At 40.7% G+C, this 15,203-nt stretch overlaps 1 protein-coding gene across 8 annotated transcripts in view; it reads right to left on the reverse strand.

Moving 5' to 3' along the window:
* LOC109428492 (guanine nucleotide-releasing factor 2) overlaps positions 1–15,203 on the reverse strand; it is a 337,898-nt gene that overhangs the window by 11,619 nt on the left and 311,076 nt on the right. For 6 of the 8 annotated variants that reach the window (XM_029855778.2, XM_062844356.1, XM_062844351.1 and 3 more), the window contains 6 exons: positions 10,479–10,647; positions 10,087–10,110; positions 4,504–4,672; positions 4,073–4,441; positions 3,849–4,001; positions 3,653–3,778 (listed from right to left, as the gene is read on the reverse strand). In XM_029855778.2, coding sequence (XP_029711638.1) covers positions 3,653–3,778; positions 3,849–4,001; positions 4,073–4,441; positions 4,504–4,672; positions 10,087–10,110; positions 10,479–10,647 — 1,010 coding nt within the window. The remainder of the gene's footprint in view (positions 1–3,652; positions 3,779–3,848; positions 4,002–4,072; positions 4,442–4,503; positions 4,673–10,086; positions 10,111–10,478; positions 10,648–15,203) is intronic. The other 2 variants (XM_062844353.1, XM_062844354.1) reach the window with 1 other exon arrangement.

Here is a 15,203-nt window from a genome sequence, read left to right on the forward strand (position 1 = left end):
GTTATACAATTACTCATACCTCAACGCATACCTCCAGAATTGCATTTTTTAATAATTAAAAAAAGCATTTACAAAGTTTGTTTTCAATCAAAATATTACTCAATTATTGTAAAAAACATTGAAATATCTCCTGTAAAAATTTCAGTCATTTTGGTACAAATTTCAGACAGTTACAGAATGACTAGTACATATATATAATTTTGTAGTTATTTTAATACATATTTTTATAAAAGTAACAAGTAGCTTTCAATACATCCTGAAAACTTGTATGCAGATATTTGCAGCTACAACCTTCACAGATTGATTCTCCTACTCAAATCTGATCATTTGATGGCTGACGATTGATTAAATGTGGTTAAGAACATGTTTGAAATGTTACATGAATTTTTATTATGCATATATTTTATGGGTAAAATTATGTGGCTATTACTCATATCCCCATTGGTCCAAAAACTTCGAATTCCACTTCTTGTACTTTGAAATTGGCAGATAAACATCTATTCTGATTCTCTGCGTTGAAAACCATTTGAAAATCCACTTGGTTTTGCTATACGAAAGCGCGGTGTAAAACTCAAAAGTAATGCAATTTTTCAACAAATTTTGAGAATGTCAAATTGCATGACAGTACCCACGCTCTCACGCAAAATATGCAACAGAAACTTACCTAAAAATGACTTTTCTGCGTTCTTAGGAACATCATTGATTTGTAAAAATTATACAAACTCATTAATTGAAAAGTCAATTTTTCGATTTTTGGCCTATGATGGTACCACTGTGCAATGGAGAGCTCTCCGGCCCGGGTTTTAGAACTAGTTCGGAGGATCGCGTCTGTCGCTGATTCTCCAATGACAGTGGACAGGTCTATTATGTTGCCTGGAGGGGTTTTGCTTGGGCGATCCTCTACCTGCGCTTGGAAGCTTTGCCTGGTCAAATTTCCACCTCGGCTTCCTAGAAGTTCCAGGGATATCGCTGCCCGTTTGGGAGACCAAAATTGAACGGTGTTCGTTTCCGTGGAGCTCAGAGTTTGCTCCCCAAAGTCAGTTTATCGCTTATCTGCGTGGAGGCTTGTTTCTGCGGCTAATCCGCCCAAAGGTATTTGAATCGTCATTCAGAATTGACAGTCTTGTTTGTTGGCAGTGCTGACAAGAATTGAGCCCCGGAGATTTGATGCTCGGCTTCCCCATGCTCGATAATGATAGTTGACGTCATCGAGAATCAGTCTAGGTTCGGGAATCTTTTGAAAAACCTGGTCGATCGTTTTCTTAAGATCTGGCAGCTTTCCATTTGACAGGTACAGTGACGTAATCGATAGCCGGAAAAATCATGTAATTCGTTCCGCAATTATATGTAGGTCGGTGTTCAGTTCTATCAGCTCGGAGAGTTAGGTTCATCCGCTCTGTTGTGGCTTGATGGATTTCCTGCAGGGCGATCTCTGCCGGGGAATGCTCAATACTGAAGGATCTCCAGGTTCGGGAGATTGTGGAAGAATCCGTTAATGTTCCATTGCAGGGCTTAAACCTGGTGAGGGTTTCGGGCTGGAGGTTGGGTCTTACAACCCCCACCATTATTAGGTTTCATCCACTCGAAGACGTCGCTGAAAACTGATGAACTTTGGATCTGACTTGACGCTGATCAGTGGGCGCTTATCGGAGATAATTTCTGCTTCCCGAAGTAATCCGACAATGCACGACTTGAACTTGAACATCTCTATTGCATGCTCGTTCTGCTGAGCGTGCTCGAAACCTACTTCACGTAGTATTGAAAACGTTTGGATACGAAGCTTGGTACGGTGTAACCTGCTGTTGCGTGCTGATCGGGTTGTGATAGGTATGTTGGCTGTTGTAGTCCTCGAGTAGCCCAACATTTTTTTTCCTCCCCTGTTGGGGAATTTAAGCCACTGCGTCCAATAAGCTGAACTTTTGTGGCATGTCCCGTTTTGATATTCGCATCTAGCCAGCTAATTACCATGTGTCAAGTAATCAGCTTCTGCCACGACGCGTCGTCTCCCAGTCAGGTGCAATGGAATTAATAAACCCCAAGACCTTCCCAGGTTCTGCAGACCAGATCTCACTAGGTTGCAAGCAACCACTATTTAGAAATCTTTGCCTGCGCATGTATAAAGCACCACAACTGCAAAGCAGATGTTCCGAGGTTTCACGTTCCGTATTACAAGAAACGACAGATATCACTCTGAATCTGGCCAATATTTTTCAAGTGATACCTGCTCGGACAGTGTCCAGTTACTAGGCCAGTGTATGTACATAGAGCTCTCTTGTTGAGCTCTAAGAGCTTTTTGGTTTTATAAGCATTTGGTGTTATAAATCGTTTTGACTGATTGCAATTTTTGACATCCATCCAATTGGATATCACCCTCTGCTCAGCCCAGCATTTCAGATCCATTTTAATTGTACAGTTTGATATTGCGCAGAATGGTTCTGGACCAACAAATTGTAAATTGGAACCACTTTTAGCAAGCTCGTCTGCCATTTCATTCCCTTCAATGCCGCAGTGACCTGGAACCCAGTATAAGTTTACTGAGTTCCCTTGGCACAGCCTGCGCAGTGAAAGAATGCATTCCCAGACAAGCTTTGAAGTACATTTGTAAGCGCACAATGCTTTTAGTGCAGCTTGACTATCTTAGAAAATACAAATATTTGCATATCTGTATTTTCTCTCAAGGCAGATATTTGCGCATTTCAAAATAGCAAGAATCTCTGCTTGAAACACCGTAGGATAGTGTCCCATCGCCACTGATGTTTGTATTCCAGGGCCGTAGATTCCTGCTCCCGTTTTTATTCCAACTTTTGAGCCATCTGTATAGAATTTGATTGATCCTTGACGAACAGTGGGACCTCCGACTTCCCAATCTGCACGAGTAGCCCAACATAGTGAAAACATCAACTGTATCTGCTGGTGGCATGTTTCCATTTGCTCCACATGAGCTTGGTATTGAAGCTCAATCAGCCGATTCATACTACCGCAGATTTATCGCTGGCCTCTCGCATCTGCCGAAATTGCTCATTGAGATATTGTTCTCGATCGAGTGGAAACCGGGCTGAATACTGACGCTGGGCTTGATCACTTTGCCCGAAGTTTATTGTGTCACCGTCGTCCATCTTCTTCTCCGAGAAAATATGAACGTGACGCGATTCCTTATTGCACGCACGAAATTCTCGTCGCCACTGTTACGATCTGAAGTTCGGGGTGAACAGGTGATATGACTGTCTATTCAAACTCCCAGGTGTAGTGAAACAAACGTCATTAAAACGTCACTTTAAAATATACATTACAAAAACGACATGTTACTACACGGCGACAGTCACATTACTTCTTGTCTAACAATCTGCGATTGTGCATCGACCGAAGACATAACGAAATGCTATCGGTAAGCAAGCAGATAGGTGAGAGCATGAGATATTTTTCAGTGGTTCTCAATAGAAAGATACAAAGAAAAATAAATGGAACAGACCAGGGATTGAACCAATGATATAATGCATACGAATCAGAAAAGTGATAGCCACTTAACCACCAATTCTATCTGATAAACATAAACATCTCTCATGACGAGGAGAACAAAATGGCCGAAAATTCAAAAATTACCCTTCTTGATGTAGTTTCTAAAGAAGTTGTAGTGAATGTTTGAAATACTTACATGTACGGTATACAAGGCGGATTGGTTTCAGCCAAAGCCTGACGGTACGCTCGAAAACTGGAACTGGAGTCGATGAGAGCGCAGTACTCCTTCAGACCCTCCGTGATCGTCCGATGCCATTCCAATCTTCAAGAGATTCAAGAGATACACTCACATTATTATCAGAGCTTTCGGTAAGACGTCCAGTTATACTTACCGCCTGATCGGAGCGGAATCCAGCGCCGACAGCAGCGCCAAGTACGAGTTGTAGTTGTTGATCTTCCGCAGATGCTTCATGATCTTGATGAACTTGATCACGTGCTTCTCGCGATCTTTGGCGTCCTCCTGTCGCAGGATTTGCGATCGTGCCCTGCAAGGAGGACCAATCTCGTTAATAAGTCACTTATGAACAAGATAACCCCAAATCCCCGCGAAACTCACCAATAGGACATCTTGTTGAAGTGTTCGGTGAACGTGGTCAGGTTGGGCGATCGTTCCTCGTTCTGCTCCTGGGCCCAGATGAGCACCTCGGGGATTTCGATCTTGTGGAACAGCTCCGCATCGAGCAGGGTCATCTGTTCGGCGATTTCGGCGGATTTGAGATCCAACAGGGTGGGCGGTGATGTCATTACTGATCGCGACGAGGGCGGAGCCTGGTTCGGTTCCCGCGGTAGCTTTTGCTTGTACAGGGAAACCTTCTCGATCAGCTTCACGCGGAGCAGTTTGGCCATCGTGAGGTGACCGGCGCAGACTAGTTGGTACACGAAGGTCATCAGGATCTCCAGCAGACGGCGGGACAGATCCGGACACCTGAGGGTTGTGATCGAGATAATGAGAGATTTCCGGGGGGTTTGGATATTGAGAGAACTTACGTCAGATCGTTCACTACGCGAACCAGCAGCGAGAAGGATTCCTTAGCAGCTTTCTGTTTGCCGTCGGTCATGTGACAGTGGAACAGCGAGTACCGGTAGGTCAGCTTTTGGATCAATTCCAGCGGCGAGATGAACGTGCGGAAAGTCGTGATGAAAGCTTCACCGTAGGCTGTATATTGAGTATTGTTGGTTGTTGTGAGATTGGTTAAGATTTGAGAATCAAAATTAGGAAATTATTGGATGTATGATGATGTACAAAGATTAAGAAGCATTTTATTGAAATACGTGCATTTCAGCATTTAAGTAACGATATAAATACTATCTAGCATAAATTATAAGCTCTAGTTGAACTTCTACTTAAGAGTGATCTATTCATAAATTAAAGCAAAACTTTCAAAATTATAGTTTTTCTTTTATAGAATTTTAAGGAATAAAAAAACAAGGCATTCTCTACATATAACTACTACCCATTACTGGATGAACTCGTCTTTTCGGATTACCTTTTTGACGCCTTCAAAGATTCTTCCAGGAATATCTTCAAAGTTTCCTCCAGGATTTCCTTCAGGGTTTCCTTCAGCAATGCTTACAGGAATTTCTTCAGGAATTCTTACAGGAATTTCTTCAGGAATTCCTGAAGGAATTCTTTCAGTGATTCCTCTAGAAATTCTTTCAGTAAGTCGATAAGGAATCTCTTCATAGACTTTTCAAGGAATTTCTTCATGGTTTCCTCTTAGTATTCATCTGGGAATTCCGTGAGGGGTGTTAGTGAAATAGTGGAAAGTTTTTTTTTGAAAAATCTTTGGCAAAATTACAGGGAGAATTCTTGGAGAAATTTCTGGTATTTTTAGAAGAATACCCGAAGGAATTCCCGGAGGAATCCCCGAAGGAATTCTCGGAGGAATCTCGAAACAATTCCAGGAGAAATCTCAAAACAGATTTCCGAAGAAATCCCCGCACGAATTTCTGAAGAAATTTCTGGAGTGATCTTTGAAGGAATCCCTAAAGCAATTCCCACGGATTCCTTGATGAAACCTAGAACAAATTCTTAGAGGAATCTTCAAAGGTATTCCTGGAGGATTCCTCGAAAGAAATTCCTGGAGAAATCTTTGAAGGACTTCCCGGAGAAATCTCCAAATTTTTGGAAGAATATCCGAAGGAATTCCTGGAGCAATCCCCTGAGGTTTTCCAGGAGAAACCCCCCTAGGAATTCCTGGAGGAATTCTCGATGAAATTCCTGTAGAAATGTCCGAAGGAATTCTTGGGGGAATTTCAGGAAAAATCTTCATATGAATTCCTAGAGGAATTCCCGAAGGAATTCCCGGAGAAATCCTCAAAGGAATTCCTGGAGGAATCCTCGAAGGAATTTTTGGAACAATCCATGAAGCAATTTCTGGAATTTCAAAACGCATTCCTGGAGAAATCCACAAAAGAATTCAGGACGGAATCATTAAAAACAATCTGGAGCAATTCATAAAAGAACTCTTGAAGGAATCTCCATAGCAATTCCCAAAAGAATCATTCAGGAACCCTCTAAGGCATTCATGGAGGAATCTTCGGAATAATTCCTACAGGAATCCACTAAGGAATTCCTGGAGGAATCCCCAAAAGAATTTCTGGAGGAATCCTTGAGAAAATTCCTGCAGGAATCCGCAATACCTTGAGGATTCTTGGAGGACTCCTGAATTAGTAGTAGAAATCTCCGAAAAAAATCCCGGAGGAATCCCCGAAGAAATCCCCGAAGGAATTCCCAGAAGAATTCTGGAAGGTATTTCTGGATAAATCCCCGAAGGAATTCTTGAAGGAATATCGGAGGAATTTCTTGAGAAATCCCCGAAGGAATTTCTGGAGGAATGCCCGAAGAATTCCTGCAGGAATCCGCTAAGGAATTGCTGGAGGAATCCCCAAACGAATTCCCAGAAGAAATTTTCGAAATTCTCGAAGGAATTTCTGCAGGAATCCCCGAAAGAATTCCTGCAGGTATCCCCGAAGAAGTTTCTGGAGGAATCCACTAAGGAAATGCTGAAGGAATCCCCGAAGGAATTCCCAGAAGGAATTCCCGAAGGAATTCCTGGAGGAATTCCCAGAGTTCCCGAAGGAATTTCTGGAGAAATCCTCGAAAGATTCCTGGAGGAATCCGCCAAGGAATTCCCAGAAGAAATCTTCGGGTGAATTCCCCTGGTGGAATCTCCGAAAGAAATCCTTGAACAATCCCCGAAGGAATTCTTAGGACAATCTTCGGAGGAATTCCTGGAGCCATCACTGAAGCAATTCTCGAAGAAATTTTCATAAGAAATCCTAGAGGAATCTGCAAAAGAACCCTGAAGAATGCCTGAAAAAATCTTGGAGTAATCTTTTTCGAATATTCCGACGGTGTTCTTGGAGAAATCCGCGAGAAAATTTCTGGAGTTTCCAAGGGAATTCCTGTGGAAATCCTCGAAGGTATTTCTGGTATACGAAAACCGTCTTGAGGCAAATTTCTAGAAATCATGGTGGCCACCCCGAAAAAAAATATCCGATGCTTGGTTGAATTTTTACTAGAATCCCTTACTTTAGTTAAAAAAAATTCGGCACAAAACTGCCACATAACAAAACTTTTCCTCTAGTGAGCAATCCTGTTACAATGAAACCTCCATTTAGGTCCCTCCATTTAGGTAACGATACCTGAATGGAAATTGATTGTGTTCAGAGCAGTTGGAGTACTCAAGATAACAGTTAAAGGTGATTTTCGAAAAAACAAGCAGAATTAAGAGTTAATGGACGTTCACGGAGTGTTTAAGGGTTAAAAGTTCAAAAGTATCCGAGAACTTTCTGGAGTTAAGGCCATCTGATCTACAACTGTAATCAGTGATATATTGGAGCATTATGAATGAAATTTATGCTTACACAGCCTAATGTAGCTATATGCTATCAATTGCCATTTTTAGGTTCTTGAAGAACTTCCTTGAGCATAGGTCATCGGATCTATTAACGTATTTGGTTGTCTCTAAGAGATTTACGCAATAGTGGATTAAATGGGCTTCTATATTCCCCTTAAACCGCTCTGAAGACCATTGATATGCCTTGAAACGCTTTGAAGCACCTCCGAACCCCCCATAAAACGCCATGAGCCTCTGAGACCCTCTTAACCCTCTTAAAACGCTTTGAGACGCTTAAAACGCTTTGAAACGCCTCTGAAACCCCTATGAAACCTGCGAGAAATTCTCCTGAGAGCCTCTGAAGCCCTCTAAAGCCCTTCGAAAACCTCCTAGGACGCCCTACAACGCATTGAAACCCCTTGAAACGCCTTGAAACGCTTTGAAACGCCTCTAAAACCCCTACAAAACCTCCATGAAATTAACCTGGGAGCCTCTGAAGCCCCTAAACCCCCTGTGAAATCTCTTGAAATGCTCTAAAACGCCTCTGAAATCCCTATAAGACCTACCTGAAAACTTCTGAAGCCTCTTAAACCCATGTGAAACCTCCTGAAATGCCCTGGAACACATTGAAACGCCTTCAAATGCCTCTGAAACCCACATGAAAACTACGTGAAATTCACCTGCAAGCCTCTGAAGCCTCCTTAATGCCTCCTAAACCTTGAAACGCATTAAAACGCCCTGGAACGCCTTGAAACGTTTTGAAACGCTTTGAAAAGCCTCTAATACCCCTTCAAACTTATTGAAACGACTTGAAACGCTTTGAAACCCACTGAAACCCTCATGAAAACCTCCGTGAAATTCACCTGCGAGCTTCTGAAATCCCCTTAAATCTCCTGAAACGCATTAAAACGCCATGAAACGTCTGGAAAGGCTTTGGAACCCCTATTAAACCTCCGTCAAATTCATCATTCCCTCTAAAGCCACCCTTAAACCTCCTGAAAGGCCATGAAACGCCCTGAAGCGCTTGGAAACACCTTGAAACGCTTTGAAACGCCTCTGAAACCCCCACACAAGCTCCGTGGAACTCACCTGAGAGTTTCTGAAGCCCCACAATACCTCTCTGAAACCTCCTGAAACGCCTTGAAACACCTCTCTGAAACATAAATTAAATCTATGTGAAACGCACCTGAAACCTCTGAAGCCCCCTAAAATACCTCTGAAACCCCCTAAAATGCCTTGAAACGCCGTGAAGTTCACCTGAGAGCCCTCTAAAAAGCCCTCTGAAACCTCCTGAAACGCCTCTGTCTGCCAAATCCCCAAAAAAAATCTCCCTTGAAATCCCTCTGACCACCTCTCCCTTCCTTTACATCTGAAAGCCTTGACCCCCTTCCCTTTGCATCTGCAAGCCACTTGCCCTTCTCAAACTTCTTTGCAACCCTGAAATCCATTTAGATCATGGACTAAATCCATTTAGGTAAACATTCTATTTAGGCAGTCCCGACTTGTTACCTAAGGGCATCTCCAGGAGCGTTCCAGTTCTAGTTATATTTTAAAACGGTTACAAAATTTGTAACTGTCAAAAATAGAACTCAAACATGGGCGTCTTCAGCAGCAGTTCTAAATCCTGCAGAATTCTTACGGAAATCGATAACTTTAATTGTCAACGACCTAATAAATCATAAACCCCGTTGGACTCGTTAGAATGATGTTCCCAGAGGGCATACATATGATTTGACATGGAAACAACATAAATAGAACGCGTCAAAATCTTGTTTCAAATTTGTGCAAAAATAGAACGGGGTCGTATGCCAGTTTCAAATTTTGTATCAAAACTGTTCGAATTTATAAATTTGAAACGCGTGCTGAAGATGAGCGAGATGCAGTTCTACACACTAAGATTCTAATTTTCCAGCTCAGTAATTTTTTTGCTGAGTTCTGTATTTTTTCCATCTTTTTACTGAGTTTTCAACAGCAGATTTAACTCGGTACACTCGGTAATCAATATTTACCGTTCATCAGTAACGATATTTACCGTTCATCTGTAATTTTTGACAGTTCATATGCAGAGCTCGTTAACTCATTTACAGAGTATTCAGCAAAAGGGATAACCGAGCGTACCGAGTTAAATCTGCTGTTGAGAACTCAGTAAAAAGATGGGGAAAATACCGAGCTGATCTTAGTGTGTAGATCCATTTCATAACTCCCATACATTTTATAACGCTCCTGGAGATGCCCTAAGGGGAGATTCGGGTGTATAGAATCGGCACACTGAAGTTAAAAGTCAGATTCAAATCAGGAATAATACCGTTTGATTTATCTAGCTAAGCCTAAACCGTTCTATGTGAGAGATAAGCTCTAATGACTCATCCAGTTATCTAAACCCAAGGATGGATAAACAGTTCGTGCTGCAGGAAGTAATTTAAATTCAAAACAAGTGTTTAAATATTTCACGTTGCTCAGTGTTGTCAAGGCCCATTGTCTCCCTAAACGATGATGCTTTGCAACACAGAGTTCAACCGAAACAACTGAAAGCCAAAATAGTTTTCGAAATTATTATCAAAGCAATAGAACACTGCAACCAAAAACTCACAATAACTATCAAACTATAACTGTCATGACTAGAATATGAGTTTCAACTGAATGGAAATGATAGTCATAATAGTAGTAGTGAAAGCACGCAAGCCTAAAAAATCAACTCGCATCGTTAGGTGTATGCGTGTGCTCTTACCGTCCTCTAAGAACTCATCAGTGACTAATGTGTTCGATTGTTACGTGATTGAGGGGGGGGGGTTTACAGGGTGGGGGGGTATAAAGTTGCGACGATGAAAATTTGTCAACAATTAGTGCGCGCACGATTTGATTTGGTGGTGGTGGTGAGTTTGGTAAGCAATCGTTAGAAAAAAAAAGAGCGGAGAAAAAACGAGAGAAAAATTCAAAAATTCCAATCACAAATTAATACAATGCGTTACATGTTTTTTTTTCAATAGGAAATCATCAAAAAACACAATGTTTAGCGCAAAACTGTGCCGAAAACTGTGGTAATACGGATACGATTTGAAACGGGAGCAATTTTGAGCGCAGCAATACATACAGAGCAGCGTACATCGGAGCGATACTTACCGTCGGAAATCTTCTGCACTTTGGTGGCGTGGATGATCAGTGCGTCCGGATGGCCACCCTTTACGTCCGGGCCGTCTTCGTTCTCCTTCTTGAAGACCAGATAGTTGCTGACGTCCAGCTCTTCCATCAGGTTGAGCGACGACTGCTGCTCGATCACAGTGATACCGTTCTGAGAGGTGGGGAAGAATGATAAGTTTTAATAAAAAAAATTGATTATATGAAAAAAAAAATTGAAAACGTAACCTGAGTAATTATAAAACATGCACTTATTGTAAATTGTAGATGGAGCTTCCAGTTAGTTGAATACATTTTGGTTTCTGAGTTTACAAATGAAATCTTTTCAGCCGTTCTAAACTGAATTCTATTAGGGTGAAAAGATGTTCTCCTAGTATTGTAAACGAAATCCTTCCTAAGAAATGGAATAGTATCTCTAAATGAGATCATGAAAGAGATCTTTCTGAGTTGAATCACGGAATTCCTCTTGTGGTTCTCGAAGAAATATATCACAAAATCCTTGTTTTAAGATTATAAACAGAGATCGTTAAGAGTAAGATCTTCAAATCAGTATGTTTCCGAAGCTATAGGGTTTTATAAAGACTCAATAGTAAACTCGAGTTTACTTCATTTTAGTGAAACGCTAACCAACTCATGTACTCCCTCCCCCCCTTCTCGAATCCCTAACGGGCGTACCACGAAGGTAAGGAAGAGAGACAACGAGTTTTAGCAGGGGGAATGTCACTTGCTTTGTTAACCGGAAAAATCCGCATTTATCCGTTGCTAACCGTCGTTAACCGCGTCTAACTGCTGCTCAGTTAGCAGCGGTTAGCGACGGTTAGAATCGGATAAATGCGGATTTTCCGGTTAGAAAAGGATGTGTCATTCCCCTTCGTTTTTCCCCCCCCCCCACAACCCGAGGAACCACCTCTTGGGTATCTTCTGATCAGCAGATTTTCTCATTCTATAAAAAAACTATTACTTTTGGAGTATGTTCGTATGAATAAACCAAGTTTACTGCATGAATACCGTATGAAAATTCAAAAATGACGCTAGCCATTTTACAATTTTGATTTCTTCTGAAATTTCGTACAAAACTATTTCTAAGATTCGTCGCGAAATTTCCTTCGAGACTCCATCACTCCACCTGGGATTCGAAATTCATCACAAGATTAGTAGTAAACTTCCCCTAAGAACTTCTCTCGGAGGAAAACCTCCCTTGCATTCGTCCCGGGGTTTTTCATGGAGTTCCTTATGGAGCTGCTTTCAAGGCTCTTTCTAGAATTTCTCAAAATTCTCTTAAGGATTGTATAAGAAATATTCGAGGAAGTCCTTGCGACATTATTCCTAATATTATCTTGGGATCATTTTTTAAATTGCTTCCTACCGCAGGTTCTCCTTCTTTTTCGCGTAACGTCACAACTGTAACGAAGCCTGTGTTATTACAGGACCACCGCCATCATGTATATTTTAGGCGACAATGGCGCCTGCCACGTCAGGTTGCAGGTCAATGTATGTAAGGAAGAGGAAGGAAACGATGATTCCAATCGTTTATATCCACATCAGCCCGAATATACCTCTGCGTCTGCACAAATTCATGCAGATGTCGGAGTTTTGATAAGGTATGATTGGCAATGGGCTCACACATTGGTGCGTGGATGCCAGGCGTAAGGTGATAGATAAGAAGTGTATTTATTACTCTGAAGATATTGCGGCACAGTTTGCTTGATTGCATAACTCGTAGGCGTTATATGATAGATTGACACTGTGCTAGGTAAGTTGGAAGGAAAGGAAACGGCTTTTTCAATCCGTTTCTGTTCTAGCGATGGCTATGTACTTATGAATGAACATGAATGGTATATACAGGGTGTTAGGTTCGTGAGTGCAAACTTTTTAAAGGGTGATAGAGAACCATAAATGGTGAAAAAAAAATGTTCTACGCATATGGTCAAATCTCATCCGTTACGTAGTTATTGAACTTTCCATGTTTTTGATAGGGAATCGCGCCACTTGGGCGGTGGCTTCTATATTCGTCTGTTTTCCGCTATAACTCAGTCAAATTTGAACCAATTGACACAATTTTTGGAATGCAGTGAGATAGATAGAGCATCTATTCGTGTACAACATTTCAAGTCAATTGGTTCAAAATTGACTGAGTTATAGTGGAAAATAGACGAATATAGAAGCCACCGCCCAAGTGGCGCGATACCCTAGTTATAGCCAGTTAACTTTTAAATGGTCAAACTTATCACAGTTTTTGACCGTTATTCGAAAGATTATTGAGTTTTGTATCAAATGGCATCTTTGAATCGATTGGTTTAGTTAAATAACTAAGTTTTCTAGAGCAAATAGCTCAAAAGTAGTGTGTTCTAATTTGTTTTTGTCAATTATCTTTGAAAAATGCGTAATAAATTGAAATTCTTTCTTCGGCAAAGTTGTGACCCCTGTTCCACTCTACAATTCGTTCTTTGACTCCAAACTTCTAGCTCTCATCGTTTTCTTGCAATTTCGATTTAAATGTGCGGCATAGTGCGCAAAAAAGTGGTTACCTTGACAGTTGCAAATTTATGATCTGAAATGCGATGCTTAAATCGAAATTCCAAGAAAACGATAAGAGATAGAAGTTTGATGTCAAAGAACGAATTGTAGGGTGAAACAGGGGCCACAACTTTGCCTAAGAAGAAATGTTAATTTATTACGCATTTTTCAAACATAATTGACAAATACAAATTAGAACACACTACTTTTGAGCTATTTGCTCTAGAAAACTTAGTTATTTAACTAAACCAATCGATTCAAAGATGCCATTTGATACAAAACTCAATAATCTTTCGAATAAGGGTCAAAAACTGTGATACGTTTGACCAATTTCAAGTTAAAGCCAGTTAAGGCAATAACAGTCAAAAACATGGGAAGTTCAATAACTACGTAATGGTTGAAATATGACCATATGCGTAGAACAATTTTTTTTCGCCATTTATGGTCCTCTACCACCCTTTAAAAAGTTTGCACTCGGGAACCTAACACTCTGTATATAGAGAAGAGAAAGAGATAAAGAGATAGAAAGATACAAAGTAGGATGAAAGGGACGGGCCAGGGATTGAACCCAGGACTTTCTGTATATGAATCAGAAGCGGTAGCCACTAGACCACCAAGCCCGTCTTACACTACTAATTTCTAACATATGTACTGCAAATAAAACGTTAGGTATGAAAAGTATTAAAAAATCATGACTTACGGAATTCTTTCATGAATTTATCTAGGATTTTTTTCCTGAAGGTTTTCGGAGTTTCTTACTGGATTTCTCCAAAAATGTATCCTAAGATTTCATCCAGAAGTTTTCAGTATTTGCTCACAGTGCTTCTTCTGGGATTTCTGACAGTTATTCCTGGCATTTCTACCACAGTTTCTCCCAGGATTTCCGTCGGAGTTTTTTCATGGGTTTTCTTCAAGATTTTGGTTCCATAAATTTCCTCCATAGAATAAATTTGCACCGGGACTATTTTCGGTAGATTCCGAGGAAAACTCTGGGACTCATCCAGGGAAGAACTTCATGAGCAATTTTTGCAATAACTTCTGTAGGGAACCAAAAACAAACTCTAGAAGAAACCCCGGGATAGATCAAGAAAAACTCTGTGAGACATCTCGGGAGCAACAACGGAAGGAATCTGGCGAAAGAAGTTTCGGGTGAAACTCCGAGGTGAAACATTAAGAGATATTAAAAAAAATCCTGGAAAACTATTCACGAAAATTACTTTATAAAATTTCGGATTAACTCCGGGAGAAATTCCGTGAGGGAGTCTGGAAGCAACATCGTGGAAACCTCTGGAAGAAATTCCGAGAAAAACTTATGCACAAAACTCGTGAAAATCTTTTGAAGAAATCGTGAGAGGAACTCTAGTTAGAATCTGAGACGTTAGAATTGGTGAAGAAATGACGAAGCCACACCACAAATTTTCAAGAGCACAAATCTGAATAAACCAAATGTCAATTTGCAATGAAAAGTTGATCGATTGGTCACCACCAGCGGCAACCAATCGATCAACTTTTCAGCGCAAACCAACATTCCGTTCTTCAGTTTTGTGCTCTAGAAAATTTGAGGTGTCGCTTCGTCATAACTTCACCTCAGGTAGAAATTTTGAGAGAATCTCGAGAAAAATTCTTGAAGAAATCCCAGAGGAACACCGAAAAGAATGGTGGAAAGTCATTTAAGAGAAATATCGGGTAAAACTCGTAAAGAAATTGATCACCAAAATGTGACAAATATCCTGAGAGAAACTTCTTTAGAAATCCCGCTATAAACACTGGGAGAAATCCCACAAAACAACTTTAGAGAAAATCTTCTGCGTTTTCTGGAAAGATCTCGCAACTCGTAAACGAACTCCAAAAGAACTTCTGCAATGTCACAGTAATGTGTGAGATCGAAATTCCGGAATTCTGTAAACTTGTAAGGAGGGATCCCGGAAATTATTGATGGAATCTTAGAAAAATGGTGGTACTTCCAGATTCGTACTACCATTCATCGCCAGAAGGAATTTAATGAGGAATTGACTAAGAAAAATACACACGATGAAAAAATATGAAAGGAGAAATTCTAAAACGTGTCTCCAGAGAAGATTCCAGAATGAATCCCTGAGAAAATATCTGAAGAAATCGTTGTGGAAGAACTACATGATGAATTTTAACTCATTGATTCATTGACGTTCCCTTGGGATTTGCAGAACCCTTTCG

The sequence above is a fragment of the Aedes albopictus genome, chromosome 1 (genome assembly GCF_035046485.1).
Source record: "Aedes albopictus strain Foshan chromosome 1, AalbF5, whole genome shotgun sequence".
Classification (NCBI taxonomy): domain Eukaryota; kingdom Metazoa; phylum Arthropoda; class Insecta; order Diptera; family Culicidae; genus Aedes; species Aedes albopictus.